Genomic DNA, 17112 nt, shown 5'->3' on the forward strand with positions numbered 1-17112 from the left:
GCATGCCTGTAATCCCATCAACTTGGGAAGCTGAGGCAGGAGAATTGCTTGAACCTGGGAGGTGGAGGTTGCAGTGAGCCGAGATCGCGCCATTGCACTCCAGCCTGGGCAACAAGAGCAAAACTCCATCTAAAAAAAAAAAAAAAAAGTCTAGAGAACCACTGTCTTAACTTGTCAGGATGCCTGTTCTAATAGAAGTGAAAAACCTTTGGGAAAAAAAGTAGTTCATTACTCTTCAGACACAGTTAAGACACATCTGCACTGAAAAGGAAAGTTTTCCTATCCAGCTTGCATACTATTCATGGGTTCTTTTTGGAACTTCTCACCAGTGCAAGTAGTTAATTGAATAGCTCCAGTGGTCTTCAATATGCCAGCAGAATGAAGAAAAGCACATTCCCACATACAACCAAGGAAGTTTCATGCCACATATATCAGCAGTAATATGTGCAAGGACAGACTGCTCCATCACTGGCATGTTGTTCAAATTCCAGCCACTATCAAGATACTCCTAAAAATAAGAAGACAAAAGAGGATAAAGGTTTAGCTATATAATGCTAACATTTTAGAACTCTGTTTCAAAAGGCCAGCTAAAAATATTCTCCTACAAAATAAAAAAATAAATGTGGACGAGGAGGGGCCACCATGCTGACCTTCTAGGATGCTCAGAGATTTGTTTTGCCCAGTTTTGAGTTTTGTGTAAATGGACTTATACAGTATATACTTTTCTGTCTCTTTTTAAATATATATAGAGGAACATAAACCATGAGTTCACTTTAACGAAGTTCAAAATCAGGCAAACTAATCGATAGTGTTAGAAGTCAGGATAGTGATTATCCTGAGGGCATAGCGCTTGTCCTGAAAGAGGAAAAGTACTGAAGGAGAGCAGGCAAAAAGATAACTTCTGTGGTGCTAGGAATATCCTATTTCTTGTTGTAGTTAGTGCTGGTTACATGGGTGTGTTCAGTTTGTGGAAATTCATCAGGCTGTATACATATAACTATGTACTTTTCTGATCATATGTAATATTTTCAAAGAAAACTACCAAAAAAAAAATCACACTTTCCTACCAAGATAGAAATAGAACTCTTCCTAAGAATAGTTCACTAGTATGGAAAAAAATACTCAAAAACATTAAAGTTCAAAAATAAATAGAACCGGTCTCAGTCCTTCAGGTTTTCTTCAGAAGGAGAAACCAAGGTTATAAAATCTGAAGGCAAAGGGTGGTAAGTAATTTTCCCCTACGACCACAATATAGTGACATAGTTAGGACTAGAATTCTTCTGTAGGATCTTTCTACTTTTCTTGAAATCATTAAAAATCTGGTAATTAAGGATTTGCTAAAAGTAATCATAAGTTACTTCAAGCCAATCAAACAGACTTTCAATGCCTCAATTCCAGAGCCATTTATATGCCTACCTCTTCCTCGGGTGAGAGTTTGATTTTCCCATCTCGGACAGGAAAGCCACTGCCAAATTCCTTTGAGGCAATGTCAGCTCCATATTCCACTGTGACATCCTCTTCAATAGTGCTTACCAGTCTCCAAAATTCTTTCTCAACAAGCTCTGTGGGGACCATCTGGAAATACAAGGAATAGAAAAAATGAGTTCCCTCACAAACTGTCTGTGACCAATTAAGCTTAGTGATGGGAATCAAAGAACAGCACCCTACGGAAAAATTGTGTCTAGAATGTTCTATAATTGATCTTAGGAAATTCAGAAAACCTCTACTGTCTAAAAGGAATTCATGTTCCTCTATCACCAGCCATGCCACAACTGTAAAAGGGAGCCAAGGAAAGCAATTATTTATGACTTGGAGATATTTCTGTGTTTCAAAAACTGTATAGTAATAATGGTTAGTTGTGTTTGAATAACGTATAGTACTGTACAGTTGATAATAGCACAGTAATAATGGTTTGTTGTTTCAATGATGCTTTTATACTTTGAGATGCTTTCAAATACATTACCTGAGTCCATCCTTTCATTCTTTTCACTGGACCTGTCTGAGAGCAATGTAGGCAACCAACACAAAAAAAAAAACTGTATAGGCAAGGCGCAGTGACTCACGCCTATAATCCCAGCACTTTAGGAGGCCAAGGCGGACGGATCACGAGGTCAGAAGATCGAGACCATCCTGGCTAACATGGTGAAACCCCATCTCTACTAAAAACACAAAAAATTAGCCGGGCATGGTGACGGGCGCCTGTAGTCCCAGCTACTCAGGAGGCTGAGGCAGGAGAATGGCGTGAACCCAGGAGGCGGAGCTTGCAGTGAGCCGAGATTGTGCCACTGCACTCCAGCCTGGGCGACAGAGCGAGACTCCATCTCAAAAAAAAAAAAAGACAGTATATAGCAGTGATCCCCAATGTCCCTGTGTTTTTGGCACCAGGGATGGGTTTCATGGAAGGCAATTTTTCCACGGACAGGGAAGGGCAGGGCGCAAGGGCTGGGAGGTGGGGGGATTAGATTCTCATAAGGAATATGCAACCTAGATACTTTGCATGGGCAGTTCACAATAGGGTTTGCCCTCCTATGAGAATCTAATACAGCTGCTGATCTAACAGGAGCCAGAGCTCGGGTGGCAATGTTTGCCCACCAATCACCTCCTGCTGTGTGGCCCTGTTCCTAACAGGCCACCGACTGGTACTGGTTCATGGCCAGGTGGGGAAGGGGTGGTTGGGGACTGCCAGTATATAGGATATGACAAAAGGAGCAATTTGTAGCAGCATACCCTTAGAATAAAGAGTCACCAGATTAAATGTCAATATGTTGTTAATCTGGTGTAAATCCAGAGGCAGGTAACATTTAAACGTCTATCCCTCAATGTCCTCATCTAATATTTCGTCAAAATATACAGTTAACCACAAATAGAAGAGGTTAAATGCAAGTCATCAGGATTGGTTAAGCAAACATATTGGCAAATATTATAACACATGAAGTCAAGAGAACTGAAAATTCAAAAGGAGTATAAATTTAAGTCCATTAAATAAGCAAACATTTTAAGTAACTAATAGCTGATGTTAGAGGTGTTGGGGAAAAACAAGTTCACTCATACATTGCTGGGATCCACAAATTGATACAGCCACTGGGATGGAATGAGGGAGAATGACTCATCTGATCTCAATAATCATCCCAAGAAAATCATCCAATTAAAGAGTACTACATGCATTAAGGGTTTGCTGCAGTGCTTTATTAGTAGTGACAAAAATCATAGCTTAAATATCCAGAATTAAAGCATTACATTTTGGTGTACTCATTTGATGGAATATTAAATGCTGAATGGAAAATGCTTATGCTTCAAAGTACATAAAGGGGAATTAAAAATGGACTCATCCTGAAATTTATAATACTAACCTATGATTACATAACAATATACAACAAATGTGTTCCCAATGCATAGGACACTCCTTGGCACATAGCAGTTGTTTAATACATTTTGTTAAGTATTCTTTATATTTGTTGGACCAAAACGATTGCTGGTGATTTTCTTTATTAGTATTCTATTACTGGTGCTGTATGATCAGTGTGGAAGAGATACCTTTAGAGAAATCCTAAAATAAAAAATTAGAATGCTTTTTAAAGTATTGTGAAATTTTAAATACCACAAAACAAATTAAAGGTTTCATTCTGCTTTCTGTGTGATAATGCCTAACAGAGTGAGGCCTAACTAAAAATCCATCTTCAGGTACACTTTTCTCCAAAAGCTATTAAAATCCTAAATCGAAGCAGTATATATGTACATACATGGACCGGCATGTTGAAGTAATCAGATTTGAATGCATCTGCCATTTCCCCAAAAGTACGGAGGGTATAGTCCCTGGCTGCTTGTTCAAAGCCAAATGCTTCTTGTGGCTTACTACATTCCTGAAAATAAAAAAGAAAATTATGTTCTAGGTGACACTGAAAACACCAAGTACACTTGGTCAATCATCAAGCTGGCAGATAAAAAACAAGGCTTTAATTTGTGTATTTTACTGCTATGCTAGGTCTATATTATAAAAATAAACCTGCCTGGAAAAGGTGGTTATTTTAATAAGCAAATGAAATACATTTTATTTATTTGCTAATGAGCAAATAAAATGTCAATTGTAACAACCACAACTTGGATAAATTTACATACTTACAAGAAGCAAGCTAAAGATTCGACTTCCTTCAAAATCAAATAATGTTTTCAATACTGAAAATGAGAGTAATAATGTTCTCCTAGGAGTTAAAATTATAACATCAACATACAATAGATCAATATAGAGATAAACCACTTGATGGAAACAGAATGGCTCTCAGGCCAGCAATATTTGATTATAACCTAATACTGGGAGTTAACAGGGGCAGTATAAGCTGCCTTAGATCTTCGTGAGCCAATAGACTTAAATATTCCAGATCCATTGATAAGGTCATCCCTATTACAAGTTATTAAATAATTTATCTAACATCCATGACCCCCTGCCCTGTCCCATGCTTAATAACCTCCCATTGATGGAGACATCCTTATGTTGTAACATAGCTACATGGAAAAGCACTCAAACCTTTATATCCATGCCATACTTAAACCTCCTTACTGTTATATTATAATTCAACCCTAACAAGGGTAATAGACTGACTGCTACATAATATTAATACAAAATAATCCTAATGGCTGGACGTGATGGCTCACACCTGTAATTCAGTCCTTTGGGAGGCCCAGGCAGGCGGATCACCTGAGCTCAGGAGTTTGATACCAGCATGGACAACGTGGCAAAACCCTGTCTCTACTAAAAAATACAAAAATTAGCTGGGCATGGTGGTGCAAGCCTATAGTTCCAGCTACTTGGGAGGCTGAGATGGGAGGATCACTTGAGCTGGGGATGCGGAGGTTGCAGTGAGCTGAGATCACACCACTGCACTCCACTGTACTCCAACCTGGGTGACAGAGTGAGATCCTGTCTCAAAAAAAAAAAACTCAAAAAGATAATCGTAGATCCTTTTCAGATTTTACCAATGACAGCATGCACTATTAAAAAACATCAGTAATCACAGTGCTATATGAAAATGTCTCTATAAATGAAAAAAGCAGATTACTAAAATTACTTATATAATGTAGCTCCATTTGTTTAAAATAGAAAAAAGGCTGGATGAATATACACCAAGACATTAACAGTGGTTATGTATGCACTGTGAAAGCATAGCTCTACTTTTTAAGTTGTTTAGTGTTTTAATAATTCTTGCAAAGAGCATGTAATGCTTTTTATAAGAATAAAAAAAAAGATAGTTATTACAAATTATTTTCTGCCTCTTAACTACCCACATACATTGTGGAACTCACTTCTAAGACCTCTTTCCTATTCAGGTCCATCCCAGTTTTCTTCATAGACCTCATTACTGTCGACTGCCAAATCTAAAACTCAAAGGCAGGCCAAGTGAGGTGGCTCAGACCTGTAATCCCAGCAATTTGGAAGGCCAAGGTAGGAGGATTATTTGAGCTCAGGAGTTTGAGACCAACCCTGGGCATCATGGTGAAACCCCTCTGTACAAAAAATACAAAAATCAGCCAGGTATCATTGCATGGGCCTGTAGTTCCAGCTACTTGGGGGGCTGAGGTGGGAGAACTGCTTGAGCCAGGGAGGTTGAGACTGCAGTGAGCCATGTTTGTGCCACTGCACTCCAACCGGGGCAACAAAGTTAGTCCTTGTCTAAAAATAAAATAAAAAAATAAATAAAACTCAAAGGTAAAGAAAAATGCCCTAAAAATTTTTCTAGTGTTACCTCTACCATTAATTATTACCTGAGCCAAACACTTAGGACACCTCCAGTCTCCCTTGGGAACATCATGGAGCGGTGGGATCAAGCAAAAGGTATGGTAACTGTCATCACAGCCATCACACAACAGTAGCCGGTCTTCATCATTGCCACTGCCACATAAGAGACAGACATATAGATCCACCTGTAGCAATAAAAATGGGTACAGAACAAAGGAACATGATTCTATTATTTGATTTTCTAAAATTCTAGAAATGAAATGGATCTGAGGCATAATCTAGTCTCTACATCCTGCTACAAATGCTTCAACCTCTATAAAGGATATTTTAAATAAAAATGCTTCACTTTCTACGAAGGGTATTTCACAATACCTCATGCATACCCAAATATAAGGTGGAATCTCCTAGGTTTCTCAATTGTCATATGCTTAAAGTTTGTTATGTAAAGTTTTTAGTAGGTTCCAAAACAACAAGATGCTAAGGTTACAGGCCAAGTGTGGTGGCACATGCCTGTAGTCCCAACTACTTGGGGAGTTGAGGCAGGAGGACTGCTTGAGCCTTGTAGGTGAAGGTTGGAGTGAGCCCTTATCGCACCGTTGCACTCTAGCCTGGGTGACAGAGACCCTGCCTCAGAAAAAAAAGAGAAAAAAAAGATACCAAGTAATACATTACCAACCTAACCAAAAGTATAATTTGTGAAGGAAAATATAATTTTTCCATATTTAAAACAAAACTGTTTTAAAGTTCCTGGCACAGTAGCTTAAGCCTGTAATCCCAACACTTTTTGGGGCCCTGGTGGGACTGCTTGAAGCCAGGAGTTTGAGACCAGCCTAGGCAATACGGCAAGACACTGTCTACAAGAAATCTTAAAAAGAAAAATTAGCTGGGCATGGTGGTGCACACCTGTGGTCCCAGCTACTTAAGAGGCTGGGGCAAGAGGATCCCCTGAGCCCAGGAGTTCAAGGTAGCAGTAGCTATGATTGTGTCACTGTACTCCAGTCGTCTCTAAAAAAATAAAAATAAACTACCACTTTTAATTCTAATTAAGGGGTCATGGTTAAGAAGTTCCCCTAATGCCCAGTGATAAAGCATAGTTATTACTTTTTATCAGGTACACTGTATTCCCCCAAAAACTCATATGTTGAAGTCCTAACCCTTGGTACCTCAGAATGTGACTATATTTGGAAATGAGTCCTTACAGAGGTAATCATCCAATATGACTGGTGTCCTTATAAGGACAAAGATATGTACAGAGGAAAGACCATGTGAAAGCCATCTACAGCCAAGGAAAGAGGGCTCAGAAGAAATCAACCCCGCCAACAACTTGATTTCAAATTTCCCAGCCTATACAACTGTGAAAAAATAAATTTCTGTTGTTTAAGCCACTCAGTCTGTGGCACATCCTTATGGCAGCCATAGCAAACTATTACTCAATACTAGAAAGCTGAGAATTCAACTAAACGGGGAGTCTAACTGTTTCAGTATATTTACTGTAGCAAATAAAAATCTAGCCCTGTCAGTTTTCTGATTGTATTGGGGAGAGGGGGTGAGGCAGAAGGTGATATTTATGGAGAGAACATTCAATTAGAATAATTTCTAGTTCCATGAAAAAAAGCACTGTTTCAGGGTCTCAGAAGGGGGTAGAGAAGAACCAGATCCTTTCTAATGCCATTAGGCTTTACTTTTAATAAAAGTTTTCCACAGAATAAACACCACCCAGCCCTCTAACTCTGCCACGCCCTCCTCCCTACTCCCAACTGCTTTCCTTTGTTCCTTTTCTTTCTCTTCCTTCCTTCTCTACTTCCTTTTCACTCCTTCCTTGCTCTTCCTTCTTCCTTTCTCTTTTTTGTTCCTTTTTTCCATTTCCTTCCTTCCCTTTGCTAGCTGGAAAGTTGGAAAACACTAACTTGGATTTTTGAGCTAGCCTTTAGCTCATGTAGAAGGGAGCTAGTGAATTATAAGCAATTCTACGTATAATGAGCTAGACTACAGTTCATTATTATATCAGTGCTAAAACTGAATGTATTCTAGAAAATGGCAGTCAATGCCCCCTCCAGATGTTACTACCATCTTTTTATTAACTAATACTACAAAACTGACTTCAAAAGATATTTTTATTTTCAGACACTGTTAAACAATCTTATTTAAAGCACAAATTTAAGTTTAAACTTGGGGGTAAAGGGGATTAAAGAAAGGAAGGGAAGAAGGAAAAGAGGAAAGAACAAGGAGAAAGGGAGACGTCACTCACAGCATTGGTGGCCTTTTTAGATCGACTCTTGGGCTTTTCCTTCTCATTTTCTACAATATAATCTTTCCTCTCAATAGGTTCTTGCTTGAAGCTACTCTTCATTTCTTTCTCTGTAGGAGGCAATCCAAAATTAGCTCTTTCTGTACAATGCTTTTTTCCACTTCCTCCCTCAACTCATCATCTCCCTCCCAAAGTACATACCGTACACAAACACGATTTCATGTGTGTTTTCATTTTAGTAGCAATAGCACCCAGTATACTTTATTCTAGGGCTCAAATGCTGATTACTTTATGATAAAATGCAAACTCTTGTGCCATTTAAATTTCAGGATGTAGGTTACTTCTGAAGATGTCTCTCGGGTTTGTATGCTTTCAAAATAGGAACTAAAGTTTTCTTAAGACCAAGACATATCATATACTGATGAAATCAAATTCCTCTTGGCCATGACTATAAGAGACCGACAGTTCACCAACTATACCTCCTCCATATAGCACATTATCTCTCCATGATCTAAGATGACTTCCTGGTCATCCTCCTGGTCTCCAAATTCCTGCTTCTGAAGACTAAGAAGTTTGGCAAAAACACTGGCTATCAATTACTGAACTATCATATGGTAGGCATTGTGCTCAATGCTTCCCATAAGTATTTAATCCTTCACAACAAACCCATTTCAAAGGTAAGAAAACTGATGTTAAAGTAAGTCAAGAAACATCTCTAAGGTTACATAACTAGTTAGCGGTTGTGCCAAGATTACTGTATTACTTTATATTGTACTTTCCACTATATTGTGCTGCCTTTCCACTAGCTCACTAATCCCTAGGTGGAGCAAATTTTTATTAACTTCTTAATTTGTATGTGCCTCCTATATAAGATTTCTCTTAAGAGAATCTCAAATCCACCTCTCAGTGACTTACATCAAGTGACAGCCAGGCAAGCAATTAACTACAATTCAGATTTAGGAACATGTCTGTTTGCCTTGCCTGAAATAAATCTATTAGACATTCGGTCAAAGGCACCTATGTTTTTCACAAATTACTTCAAGTAACTGCATTGAATCAAATTTCAAAGTAGCACCTCACTACAGCTGAGAAACTCATCCACACTCCTAATATGCATACATATAGTTTCTGTTTCTCTCTCCCACTAGTCAGTTAATTATGAGAACAAGGACATTGTTGATATATTAAGATTTTATTTCTCAAAGCCCAACCCAGTGTAATAGCTGCTCTAATGTTTACTTTTTAATTTTTTCCATTGACTTTTTCAGCTTATAATGTTTACTTATGAATAGTTATTTTTACTTTATTTACTTTTTCTTTCCTATTCACTGATAAATTTTCTTACCATTTTCACATTTTGGAGTTGGACAACCCATTCGACGTCTCAGATTATGAGTTCTGGCTTCTGTTGTCTCCTCGGGTTCTATTTTAATATTCATGGCCTAAAAAAATTGTCACATATATGAATATTTCCTTTAAGAAGATATAATCTTTAAAAATCCAACTGGAATCTCAAGATGACTATATCCTACCAATTGCCTCTATTAACAGGGCATTCAAAACATACTTCTCTCTCTTCCTAAGGAAGAAAGCTCACCTTTGAAACTACTATTAAAGCATGGATGAGAAATTTTAAAATAGGGAAAAGTTGGCCAGGCACAGTGGCTCACACCTGTAATCGCAGCACTTTGGGAGGCCAAGGCAGGCGGATCACTTGAGTTTAGGAATTCAAGTGAAACCTGGCTTGACAGTGGCTAACAGTGAAACCCTGTCTCTACTAAAATTACAAAAATTGGCCGGGCATGGTGGCATGCACCTGTAGTCCCAGCTACTTGGGAGGCTGAGGCAGGAGAATTGCTTGAACCCAGGAGACAGAGGCTGCAGTGAGCTGAGATCATGCCATTGTACTTCAGCCTGGGTGACAGAGCAAGACTCCATTTCAAAAAAAAAAAATAGGGAAAGTCAAAGGATCAAGAACAAATCGTGGCTGAGTGAGGTGGCTCACACCTGTAATCCCAGTATTTGGGGAGGCCGAGGTGAGTGGATCACTAGAGGCCAGGAGTTTGAGATCAGCCTGGCCATCACAGCAAAACCCCATCTCTAACTAGAAATACAAAAATTAGCCAGGTGTTGCACAATCGGGAGGCTGAGGCAGGAGAATGGCGTAAACCCGGGAGGCGGAGCTTGCACTGAGCCGAGATCGCGCCACTGCACTCCAACCTGGGCGACAGAGCGAGACTCCATCTCACCAAAAAAAAAAAAAAAAAATTTTTTTTTTTTTTTTTTTTTTTTGAGGCGGAGTCTCGCTCTGTCGCCCGGACTGGAGTGCAGTGGCCGGATCTCAGCTCACTGCAAGCTCCGCCTCCCGGGTTTACGCCATTCTCCTGCCTCAGCCTCCCGAGTAGCTGGGACTACAGGCGCCCGCCACCTCGCCGGCTAGTTTTTGTATTTTTAGTAGAGACGGGGTTTCACTGTGTTAGCCAGGATGGTCTCGATCTCCTGACCTCGTGATCCGCCCATCTCGGCCTCCCAAAGTGCTGGGATTACAGGCTTGAGCCACCGCGCCCGGCCAAAAAAAAATTTTTTTAATTAGTTAGGCATGCGTGGCATGCATCTGTAGTTCCAGCTACTCGGGAGGCTGAGGTGACAGTTATCACCTGAGCCTGGGAGTTCAAAGTTGCAGTAAGCTATGATCACGCCACTGTATTCCAGTCTAGGTAACAGAGTGAGACCATCTCTAAAAAGAAGAAGAGGCCAGGCGCGGTGGCTCACGCCTGTAATCCCAGCACTTCGGGAGGCCACAATGGGTGGATCATGAGATCAAGAGATTGAGACCATCCTGGCTAACACAGTGAAACCTGTCTCTACTAAAAATACAAAACAAATTAGCTGGGCATGGTGGCACACGCCTGTAGTCCCAGCTACTGGGGAGGCTGAGGCAGGAGAATTGCTGGAATCTGGGAGGCGGAGGTTGCATGCAGTGAGCCAAGATCGCGCCACTGCACTCCAGCCTGGGCAACAGAGCAAGATTCTGTCTCTAAAAAACAAAAAGAAGTCTGAGAAAAATGGCTTTAACTGTCTTCTAACCACTCTGTTTAAAAAACCTCCTAACCTTCATGTTTTCTAGCCTTAATCCCCATTAAACATTGCCCAGCTTTGGCCTGGCGCGGTGGCTCAAGCCTGTAATCCCAGCACTTTGGGAGGCCGAGACGGGCGGATCACGAGGTCAGGAGATCAAGACCATCCTGGCTAAAACATTGCCCAACTTTGTGAGGGTAATGGGCAATCCAAGTAGGAACACAGAATACCAATTCTTCCTAAGGCCTTGATTGGTAACAAGCAGCAGTCTGTACAGGCAGCATAAACTCAGAAAGACTTCTTCGATTCCTTACCCCTTTGATGGTACAATTCACCCAAGTGTAAAAGTTGGAATACAAACAGCATCCCTTTGTGAGATTAACAAGGTTCAAAACTACAAAGAGCATACACATGAGAGAAATCCAGTGTCAGACAGCCACTGGTATCAGGGCTTGAGAATTCCTTCTAAATTAACCTCATGAGGCTCTTACCTCTGCTCTCATGCGTTTTGCTCGTCGGGCTGGGGGGCACGTTTCCGAAGGCTGCACAGACTGCCTCTGGGGAATATCATGGGGTTTGTACTCCTTGTCCTTAGTGTCTGTGGTCAGGTTTGGCTTCTGCAAACACTAGAAATAACAACTGTACTGATAAATTCCTTCCCTTTTTAATCTTACAGAGTTTCAGTGGATTTTTGTAAGGTACATTTTACAACTATTTATGTAGACAACAGGCCTATAATTTTTAAAAATCTAAATAAAAATAAAGACAAGTCTGCAGTTACCAACCACATACATATATCTATAAAGGTTTAAAACATTTTAAAAATTTTTAACAGGGGGTGTTGCTTTGATTTTTCATTGCTGACATCATCAGGTTACAACAGACCATAACAGTCTCAAGGCATTCTCAATAAACTACTTGGAATTATTTGTGCCTGCAACTGTCAGTTAATGGAAGGTCCCTATTGTTAGAATGGCCCCTTATATGCTCCCAAAACAATTTTCCATATTAAAAATATCTCATTTTTTAAAAGTGTTTGGAATTAAAAAAATAGGGAACCCAATATGTTTTCTAGATTTTACAACTGTATAGTTTCAGATATAACTAGCAAAGTTATCATCCAAAGATATCACCTGAATTGAGAAAACAGGTCATTTAACTAAAGTAGTCTTCCTCACTAGGGTTTCCATTTACCACAGTATAGCCCTACAAAGTCTAACTCGCAAGGCAAAGATCAACTGGTAGCCCACAGCAACTTTGGTTCTGACCAAAAATGCATCTCTCTTCTTGCTTTGGTTTTTCTTTTTAGTTTTATTCTAAGCTATTAACACAACAAAATGTTGCCACTGAAGCTAATATGAATTTCAAGTAAGTACTACTCTTTCATAAGAGGACCCACAAACCTCATGAAAAACCTTTGTAAAAGTTCTAAAAGTAACCCTCTGGGGTGTGTTATAGCAGCTATATTTGGAATGAGATACATGGAAATAACAACCTTCCTGAAGCACTGACACTATGGGCACAGTTACTACCATAGAATCTCACTAATGAGATTGGCCCCTTTCCTCCTCACATTTGCAGAAATACAGAGACGGGCGGAAGAACAAAAGAAAGTACAAAGCGACAAAATGATAAATTTTATTTCTAATAGTTAAGAAATATGATATACTATTTACAAATACTGACTCATTACTTGTTAACAAGTAGTAAATCTAGCACTGGTAATAGCGCCCTATAAATATTAAATATTCTGCTCATTCTACTTAAACCTATACATTGATTTGATCCAGAAAAGTTAACTATTATATTCCTAATAGTTAAGCATTTACATTCTGAAAAAAGTTGGTCAGATGCGGTGGTGCCTTAAATAAGGTACCTTATTTAAGACTTACGGCTAGGTATAGGGCTCACACCTGTAATCCCAGCACTTTGGGAGGCCGAGGCAGGTAGATCACTTGAGGTCAGGAGTTCAAGACCAGCTTGGCCAACATAGTGAAACCCCATCCTTACTAAAAATACAAAAATTAGCCGACGTGGTGACATATGCCTGTAATCCCAGCTACTCAGGAGGCTGAGGCAGGAGAATCGCTTGGACCTAGGAGGCAGACATTGCAGTGAGCCGAGATCGTGCCACTGCACTCCAGCCTGGGTGACAGAGCAAGACTCCGTCTCAAAAAAAAAAAAGAAAAAGAAAAAATTATGAAACAAACTAAACACCAATAACAATTGAGAGAAACAAATATTTTGTTTTTTACAAAAAGTAGTATAGAACATTGCCTTCTATTTTGTAACAAGTCCTCAGTTGAGCATTTAGAGTATGTTTAATGAAAGCATGCAGAGGGGAATAAAACCTGTTCATCATCTAAATTAATCCCCTTTATGTATCCAATGTACTTTCTATTGGAGACACAAAAGTATGAGTGATTAGGAAAATACAAATTGGCCGGGCGCGGTGGCTCAAGCCTGTAATCCCAGCACTTTGGGAGGCCGAGACGGGTGGATCACGAGGTCAGGAGATCGAGACCATCCTGGCTAACACGGTGAAACCCTGTCTCTACTAAAAAATACAAAAAACTAGCCGGGCGAGGTGGCGGGCGCCTGTAGTCCCAGCTACTCAGGAGGCTGAGGCAGGAGAATGGCATGAACCCGAGAGGAGGAGCTTGCAGTGAGCTGAGATCCAGCCACTGCACTCCAGCCTGGGTGACAGAGCAAGACTCCGTCTCAAAAAAAAAAAAGGAAATTACAAATTGAGCTGAATTACATAAATTGCACTAAGTGGATGAACACAAATTCAGATACTATATATGTGGTTCCTATCTCCTACTAGTTAGTCTCAATGGTTCCATCATCTATGGTCAGCTTGGTTCTGTAAGGACTTTGCAGATATAAGACAATCATGCCCTGTAGTTTTTTAGAATAAATAAGAAGAGCTTTATTATTTTGTTCCAAACCACAATTAAAAATACACACGACATGGTTTTATATCTAATGTTATTAACATACAGATGCTAATTTTAACCTTTACTTGAGAAACTAGGACTTACAGGTGATTTAATATCATCATCATGCCATAATCACATCATCCCACAAAGGCAGAGCAATCCCTTAAGACATTTAGAAAACATGATGATGCAAGATTGAGGCCTCTGTTCCACTGGAACAGTGTATCAACTTTTCTCAAGCTTCCCAAAATTTAACTTACACTCTACCTTCACCCTTTTGCAATAATTCCTTCACTGTACACCTGTTTTTCCTAAGTATATGTTCTTCAATTCTTCTCTCCCTAATAACTATTTCAAACATCAGAAATAGGTGTGAAAATTGACATACAAGGAATGTTCATCATAGTATTATAATAAAAAACTAGAATCAACCTAAACATTCTACAATAGAAGAAATAAAAATAAGGTCTGGCTATAAAAAATGGATAGCCAGGCCGGGCGCGGTGGCTCAAGCCTGTAATCCCATCACTTTGGGAGGCCGAGGCGGGCGGATCACGAGGTCAGGAGATCGAGACCATCTTGGCTAACATGGTGAAACCCCGTCTCTACTAAAAATACAAAAAATTAGCCGGGCATGGTGGCGGTCGCCTGTAGTCCCAGCTACTCGGAGGCTGAGGCGGGAGAATGGCATGAACCCGGGAGGCAGAGCTTGCAGTGAGCCGAGATCGCGCCACTGCACTCCAGCCTGGGCGACAGAGCAAGACTCCGTCTCAAAAAAAAAAAAAAGGATAGCCACAGTCATTAGAAATCGCATTTTCAAAACTATTCAATGATATGGCAAATGCTTACATGATTAGTAAAAAAAAAACCCAAGATGCAATGATGTATACATCATTGAAAAAGAGTACACTTTCAATTTGTGAATGTATGCATAAAAATAGCCCTGAGAGACAGAATGTGTATCACTTCCTGAAACATACTTGGCACAGAGTAAGTCACTCACAAATATCTACCTTTACTGTAGATGCAATGCTTACAAAAGGGTACCTTTTAAATACTTATTCCTTTCAACTCCTTGATTGTATAAATACTTAAGTGCCTTTTAACCATAAAACTACATTGCCTTTTTAAGTATATAAGCGACATGTTTCTAAAATGTTACAACCCACAAAGCATCATTAAAAGGACTCTCTCTCCCTTTATTCACTATAACTTCCATACTTAGGAAGAGTTCAAGAAGAGAAAATTAACATATTATGGGCAACTGTATCTAGATCTGACTATGAGGCAAAAATGCTCCACATTCAACACTCCATTTTTTATTTTTTGAGACAATCTCGTTCTAAGTCTTGTTCTGTCACCCAGGCTGGAGTGCAATGGCGTGATCTCGGCTCACTGCAACCTCTGCCTCCCGGGTTCAAGCAATTCTCCTGCCTTAGCCTCCCAAGTAGCTCAGATTACAAGTACACCACATCCAGCTATTTTTTTTTTTTTTTTTTTTTTGTATTTTTAGTAGAGACAGGGTTTTGCCATGTTGGCCAGCCTGATCTCAAACTCCTGACCTCAGGGGATCCACCTGCATCAACCTCCCAGAGTGTTGGGATTACAGGTGTGAGTCACCACGCCCAGCCTATTTTTTATTTTTTTAATTTTTTTTATTTTTTTGAGACGGAGTCTTGCTCTGTCACCCAGGCTGGAGTGCAGTGGCACAATCTCAGCTCACTGCAACCTCCAACGCCTGGGTTCAAGTGATTCTCCTGCTCCAGCCTCCCACGTAGCTGGGACTACAGGCGCACGCCACCATGTCCAGCTAATTTTTGTATTTTTAGTAGAGACAGGGTTTCACCATGTTGGCCAGGATAGTCTCCATCTCTCCATCTAGTGATCCGCCCACCTTGGCCTCCCAAAGTGCTTGGATTACAGGCCTGAGCCATCGCTCCCGGCTCACACTCAACATTCTAAACAATTTCATCGGCCGGGCGCGGTGGCTCAAGCCTGTAATCCCAGCACTTTGGGAGGCCGAGACGGGCGGATCACGAGGTCAGGAGATTGAGACCATCCTGGCTAACACGGTGAAACCCCGTCTCTACTAAAAATACGAAAAACTAGCCGGGCGAGGTGGCGGGCGCCTGTGGTCCCAGCTACTCGGGAGGCTGAGGCAGGAGAATGGCGTAAACCCGGGAGGCGGAGCTTGCAGTGAGCTGAGATCCGGCCACTGCACTCCAGACCGGGCGACAGAGCAAGACTCCGTCTCAAAAAAAAAAAAAAAAAAAACAATTTCATCCATGGGCTCACTAAACACTCACATAATGTACTAAACAACAAAAAAAAAGTTTTGAATGTCAGATTGGTCACTTTTTTCTATGCTAAAAAGTGTTAGCCAGGTGCAGTGGCTCACGCCTGTAATCCCAGCACTTTGGGAGGCCGAGGCAGGCGGATCACGAGGTCAGGAGATCCAGACCACGGTGAAATCCTGTCTCTACTAAAAACACAAAAAATTAGCCGGGCATGGTGGCGGGCGCATGTAGTCCCAGCTACTCGGGAGGCTGAGGCAGGAGAATGGCACGAACCCGGGAGGCGGAGCTTTCAGTGAGCAGGAGATCGCGCCACTGCACTCCAGCCTGGGGGACAGAGCGAGACTCCATCTCAAAAAAAAAAAAAAAAAAGTGTTCACCTGGAATCAATAAGGGAAAGAGGGAAGAAAAACAAATCTACTGGATTTAAGCATTACAGATGGTGTGTTTGTGTGTGTGTGGTATTAGGACAGGACTTTGGTTAGTGATTTACCCCTCAAAAACTATGTTATTCTTTTCCTACCTCTCTACAGCACAGAAAACAATTCTTAAAATTATAGGGCTCACTGCTGTAGTCCCAAAATAACTCAAAGGGTGTGAATGGATAATGACACCCCTCTTCTTTCTACCAAGGCATGGAAATAAACGGGAAGCTTTTATAGTATTGTTTTACTTACAAGTTTTTAAGTGAATAATTTCACAAATACCATTTTGTCAGAAATGAACATGGCTACATAGGAATTACTAGAAGAGGAACCCATTAGCTATGCAGCATTATAAAATCCCCTATCTTTTACCATATCAACATTCTGACAATCT

General features: G+C 40.5%; 1 protein-coding gene across 3 annotated transcripts in view; it reads right to left on the reverse strand.

Moving 5' to 3' along the window:
* The window catches only part of KDM5B (lysine demethylase 5B), an 87124-nt gene that overhangs the window by 28907 nt on the left and 41105 nt on the right, over positions 1-17112 (reverse strand). For all 3 annotated transcript variants that reach the window (XM_033200212.1, XM_033200214.1, XM_033200213.1), the window contains exons 5-11: positions 11549-11683; positions 9325-9421; positions 7980-8089; positions 5758-5916; positions 3741-3860; positions 1417-1575; positions 327-508 (exon numbers count right to left, since the gene is read on the reverse strand). In XM_033200212.1, the coding sequence (XP_033056103.1) occupies positions 327-508; positions 1417-1575; positions 3741-3860; positions 5758-5916; positions 7980-8089; positions 9325-9421; positions 11549-11683 (962 nt within the window). The remainder of the gene's footprint in view (positions 1-326; positions 509-1416; positions 1576-3740; positions 3861-5757; positions 5917-7979; positions 8090-9324; positions 9422-11548; positions 11684-17112) is intronic.

This window comes from Trachypithecus francoisi, unplaced genomic scaffold, assembly GCF_009764315.1.
Source record: "Trachypithecus francoisi isolate TF-2019V2 unplaced genomic scaffold, Tfra_2.0 Lachesis_group5, whole genome shotgun sequence".
Classification (NCBI taxonomy): Eukaryota; Metazoa; Chordata; class Mammalia; order Primates; family Cercopithecidae; genus Trachypithecus; species Trachypithecus francoisi.